This window comes from Morone saxatilis, unplaced genomic scaffold (assembly GCF_004916995.1).
Source record: "Morone saxatilis isolate NCDOM2014 unplaced genomic scaffold, NCSU_SB_2.0 Contig1, whole genome shotgun sequence".
Lineage (NCBI taxonomy): Eukaryota > Metazoa > Chordata > Actinopteri > Moronidae > Morone > Morone saxatilis.
In genome coordinates, this window is record NW_023339651.1 from 9,750,735 (window position 1) to 9,756,594 (window position 5,860).

General features: G+C 40.0%; 1 protein-coding gene across 1 annotated transcript in view; it reads right to left on the reverse strand.

Annotated features, from left to right (window-relative positions):
• Positions 1-5,860, reverse strand: part of LOC118327180 (integrin beta-3-like) — a 17,364-nt gene extending 11,504 nt beyond the window's left edge. Inside the window, exons 1-8 of the mRNA XM_035660449.1 lie at positions 5,671-5,860; positions 5,047-5,132; positions 4,205-4,409; positions 3,739-3,991; positions 1,491-1,653; positions 1,105-1,266; positions 870-965; positions 33-122 (exon numbers count right to left, since the gene is read on the reverse strand). Coding sequence (XP_035516342.1) covers positions 33-122; positions 870-965; positions 1,105-1,266; positions 1,491-1,653; positions 3,739-3,991; positions 4,205-4,409; positions 5,047-5,132; positions 5,671-5,737 — 1,122 coding nt within the window. The 5' untranslated portion in view covers positions 5,738-5,860. The remainder of the gene's footprint in view (positions 1-32; positions 123-869; positions 966-1,104; positions 1,267-1,490; positions 1,654-3,738; positions 3,992-4,204; positions 4,410-5,046; positions 5,133-5,670) is intronic.

Below are 5,860 nucleotides of genomic sequence, written 5' to 3' on the forward strand. Positions count from 1 at the left end.
TGTGTGTGTGTGTTCGTGTGTGTAACACTTACAGCATAGGCCTTCAGTATGAGCTGAATAACATTGCCCGAGTCATTGGACAGTGTTCCTACTGTGGTGCCAGGAATCAGCTCACTGTAGTTCTACAAGACAGAAAGACAAACAGACCTGAAGACTCATCTGACACAGTAAAACTATTTATAAACTATTAATAATCACTAATGTCTAATTCCTGTCAAATACATACAAAATAAACCCCTCAGTAACTGTTTAATATTGTAAAACATTGTTAAACATATCATTGTCACATAATGGCTCTTTAAATAGATCAGAAATATAAAACCTGTTAATTTCACATAAACAGTAAATTCCCAAATAAATTATTATTACTTCACATCATTATATATATACATATATATATAAACCAATTATTTTATTATTTTTACATTGGTTTTTTTTGTTCTTATACCATTAAGCCATCTAAAACATTGGTAGAGCTGATATATTTTTTGTGGGAAATGTAAAGAAATGTTTCACTTCCTTCTTTGTTAACCATCAAAACCAACAGTTAATGACAAGAAAAATACAAAAAGGGAAGAGGTCACACTAGTTTAATTGGTTTCATGGTATGAGATGGTTGTGAGAACAAACACAAATTGAAAATGCCCTGAAAAAGCAGAAGTGTGTGACTCATGCCTAGCCAATGAAATACGTTTTCCTTTATGAACAATAACAGTTCAATATATATATATATATAGCTAAAACGCTACAGTATTTTCAAGATGAGACCAGGGAGATGTCATCCTCTCATTTTCAGTTTAAAAACATTTACTTAATTTACTTTTTTGAACAAAATCTGAACAGACACAAATGCTGAATGTGCTCCTGACCTGGTAAAGAGCAACCACAGGGTTGGTGACAGCAAAGATGAGGTTGATGTTGTTCTCTGACATCTTCTCTGTGATCAGAGCTAGAGATGGGTAATCCTGTGGGGCATAACACAAGAAGTGTGGTTAGCACATGCACATATAAAAACTGAAATATCTTTCAGTCTCTCCGTTTCTCTGTCATACTGTTACTGTCCACTGTCTGCACACCAAACACACCCTTACAGTACACACTAACCAAGGTGGTGGACATGCTGTACATATTGTCAGAGTTGAGGTGGCACTGCCCATCGTTGGGTTGCACGATTCCAGCCAGACGACCATCCAGAGCCACGTGAGTCTTAGCATCCGAGGTGAATATCAGAAGGTGGGATGCACCGGGGCGCCAACCGATCTGCTCCTAGTTCCCATCAAACCACGTAACAGTGAAAGGGAAAGAAGGTCAAACTATTTAATTCAACTTTTGAAGGCTAAGCTCTTTGTGATTGCTACTATTTTGAGTTGTATCATCTAGCTCTTCTTCTTTTGAAATGTTTATGAGTGTGTATCCGTGTGACCGAAGAGAAAAAGAATGTAAAACAATGTGTGTGAGACAGTCTGTGCTCATGCTGTCTGTCTGTCCACCTTGCACACAGCAGCCTGGATGATGGCATCAAAGCCTCCCTCCGGGGCATCTCGGTTCCTGGACACCATCTGCTTCTTGACTTCCTCTGTGAAGCGGCCTACCTCCTCCGTCAGAGACAGAACGTGTTTGTAGCCAAACTGGGGCAGGCAGGTGGTGTTAATGCTGTCAATGAAACAGATGATGATGAAGATGATCCAGGTTCATTTACCTGTTTATATAACATTGTAAAAAATGATCAAAGATATCCAATTATTGATGATATTCTTTATTAAAGGGATATTTTGAGGGAGGAATAACCAGTTTAAAAATATATTTCAAGATGTCTTCAATACATACATAATTTTAGTTGTGTGCATTTTCCAGTTTTGTTTTGTAGTTATTTGGGTTTTCTTGTTTCATATTAACTGTAATTATCAGAACTGCATTCATTTTTAAGTTACATGCTAGGTGACATCTAGACATAACAGCTCTTCATTTTACCCTATTTCACCAGGTCGTTCTTCCTACAATGACATTGAAGAACTAGACTGTACTGCTCTACTCTCTCGTCTATTCTACTCTGTGAGGCTATACTGGGACACAGAGGTACTTTAAATGAAATGCTAGCCTCAGCATGCTGTCATGCTCACAATGACAACGTTAACATGCTGATGTTAGGTATAATGTTTACCACATTCACCATCTTAATTTTGAGTGTTTTGCTAGCACTAGCACTAAATGCAAATTACACCCGCGTCTCATGGGGATGCCAGTCATAAACTAAAGTATTGGACACATTGAAAGGTTGTCCTGTTGAACATAAATGTCTGTACCAAATTTCAGGCAATCCATCCAGCAGTTGTGGAGACATTTTACTCAAAACAACCAATGATTCATCTTCTGGTCACCATGAATGCTTGTACAGAATTTCATGGCAATCCGTCCAATAGTTGATAAGATATTTCAGCCTGGACCAAAGTGGTGGACCAACAGACCAACCATCTCTAGACTTGTTTTCCCCTGTTCATCAGTACATTGCACTGTTTCACAGCTGATAGTTTCCCCAATTTTAAGGTTTGGCTCTCCTGAACTGCCAATGGACCCCTCTTTTTCTCTGTATTGTACACTACTAGACTGAAATTCTCTGTTAGTCTTATCTTTTATCCAAACATTCCTGGAGTCTAGATCTCGGTAGACTGTGTGTAAGTAAATGACCCCCGAGAGACCTTAAACCACCAAATCAATCTCACTGGAAGCCTTTGGGTGGGGTTATGGCCGCTTGTACTGGGACACTCTTACTCCCTGGGTAGATTACCTGCGGCTGATTCAGAGCAGCTGACCAAGCACTGGGGAGCCACTGTAAACCTTTAACAAGTGCTGTGACTCTGAGTCTGCTTGCATTTTTACTGTGTAATGATGTGTTTAATGGTGTCCTCACAAAAATGACATCATCTGCATAATGAAGCTACTTCTCAGTTCCACATGCAGACATGAACAACCACTGAAATCAGCACCAGTATATATTAGTAATGTAATACATTGTTAGAATGCAGCCACTAAATTAAACTTTCCATTAAAAAGAGGTCTGGATTCAGTTTAGGTACTCATTTACAGACGAGGAAACAGGTTAAGGAGGTTAATCCTAAAGTTCTTGTTGTCATTAAGTGTGGCCAACTTTTTTTAAAGGAAATAGTTCCACATTTTGGATAACAGGGTTATTTGCTTATGTTAAATATAATGGACATGAAGCTTATTTTAGCATAAAGACTGGAAACAGACAAATTGCTAGCCTAGCTTTGTCTTAAGGTAAAAAGAAAGTCTGGCTACAGGCACCACTAAAGCTCAGTAATTAACACATTATATCTCATTTGTTTAATCTATACAAAAGCTTTAGTGTAACATTTTGCGGTTTCCCCCCTGCGTCCAGTCTTAATGCTAAGCTAGGCTTATTATCTCCTGGCTTAAGAATGCTCTATCATTTTTAAGTTGTTTTATGAGGTTTAAACTTATGTCTTTAAAACTAAAGGCATATACAACCAGAGCAAAATATAAATCCACATGAAAAGAATTAGCAGCCAGGTCAGAGGAATTTCTTTTTTTCAAGTCTGAGCAAACATAAGACATAAGGAAATTGCACTTAAAATGGATGGTAATTGTCATAATAATATACTTTTTTGTCCAATAATACACTGTTGATAGAATACTGTAAGAGGATAGCGTGACATCAGTCAATGAGGGTGCAAATATTGTATGAAGCCAATCTTTTACCTGTAGCACGGGTTCTTCACAGCCTCTTTGGGGGAGATGTACATGTAAGGCGAGAGCGGCTTGTCCACAAAAGCCCCAAAGCCCATGCGGAGGTTGCTGGTGGTGCGGTTCATGGCCTCGGCCAGGCCTTTGCCCAATGTCCTCAGGCGGAAGAGGTCATCGTTCATGGAGTAGGAGAGGTCCATGAGGTAGTAGAGATCCACAGGGTAGTCCTCTACCTGACGCACCTTCACTGTGAAGCGTTTGGCATCATCTGGAAAACAGAAATATCTTTTTTAATAGTTTTACTTTATGTTACTGGTATGGGTCTTTTTTCTTACATTTCAGCAAGAAACAGGAAGCTCTTTTGACCCAACGTAGGATAAACAATGCAGAAATAAGAGTTTGACTGTACAGCTTCCCATTCAATCAAATTTGTATTTACTTCAGTATGTCAGAACCCACAAACACAGATGGTAAACCCTACCTGGCCTGAGGGTGATGTGTAGTTTCTGGGGCTTGATCTGAGTAACGTCCTGCGTGGCCCCCGCTGCCTTGTTGCTGAGGGGCCGGTCCTCGATCACCTGCAGTTTGCTGCTCGGAGACTCCAGAGCTGCCAGGGCACAGCCCGCCTCCACCAGGTTATTCTTCAGATCACAGCGGGAAGAACTGGCAACCCCCTGGCCAAAGTCCTGACAGAGGAGGTAGCACATTTCATACAGAAAAACAGTCAGTTTCCAGCACCCTTCTTGCTGGAAGCACTTTAATGAGTTTAACTGTAGTCGAATAGTTGTTTATTTACAGAATTCACATCTGTAACAAAGCTGTATTGAGAGAATGGCATGTTGGCTAAATTGTGGCAGGGGTGAGAAAGTCCAGAAATGATCAAGAACATTCTGCTTTACACTGAATTACAGGCAAATACCACCTTAAATTAAAATGGCCATCTTATCTGAACACCATCAACTGCTGTCGAAGCAATAAACCAGTACTCCGGCTGAAGTCATCATGGGAAAATGTTGCACTTTAGTTAGTAAGGTTGAGTATGTTGGCTCCCAGTAAGAATTTTACAACATCAAATCACTGTGCTTATTAGTTTGAACCAGAAAATATGACAACATCCTCATGAAGTCAAGTTCAGTCACTGTGCTTAAGTGCCAGGAATCAAACAGTAAAAGCAGTGAACTCATTTTACGTTCAGGACATACATCTGCATGCATTCTTCCCAACCAGATTACTTGGCCGATGAGGGGATCTGTACCACCCTGCACCGGTCCGGCTGGCAGAAACCTCATTGCCTAAATGAAGTGAAGTGGAAAAGGAACCCACCTCCTGGAAGCACCAAGCACAGTTGGGGTGCACAGCCAGACATTGCTTGCATGTGCTGGCCCCTCTGGAGGTGCAGACGTTTGAACCTGTAACCAAAAAGGAGAGTTATTTCTCCAAAAGTTATTTTATTGGTCATGTTTACTTTATGTGGGTGTTATTTTCTACCTAGTGAGTCTGAATTATCTTATAATCTTGTCTTAACATAACTATTGGGTAAACTTTGGTTTATTTTTCAGTAAAAAGATGAAGACCAAGGAGAACAAGTTAAATATACAGAGTGTGATTTAAAACTTAGATAACTTTGGCCTAATGAAACCCATCTGAGAGGTTTTCAGATGTTAAAACTATTAATAGGCACACATGATGCGTCTTTGCGCATTACTTATCCCTCAAATGCAAGAATAAAACGACATGCCAAATTACAATAAAATATCACCAACACCCTGAATAGGACATGTTTCCAGGACAGGCATATTGAGAACATAATTTCAAAGTCTCAGTAGAGTTAAAAAAAAACTTGCCTCAAGACTGCCGAAAATGCACCGTGTGTCTTCCTCTGCGATATATCCTTGGCTACACGGGCAAAAGATGAAAACAAGAAAAAACAGACAAATGACAACTTACCGCAGACTCCTGTTATTCCAGTAAAGATCAAAATCCATAATATCCTTAGCGCCGGGAGAGCACCCATCCTGGTGCGGGCTCTCTGCGAGGACGGAGCCTGCCAACGACCTCTGGTGTAAGTACAAGTAGAAAAGAATCCAGAAAAAAAAAACTTTCTTCATCTGCAATGGACACAACTCCAAATAGAGTC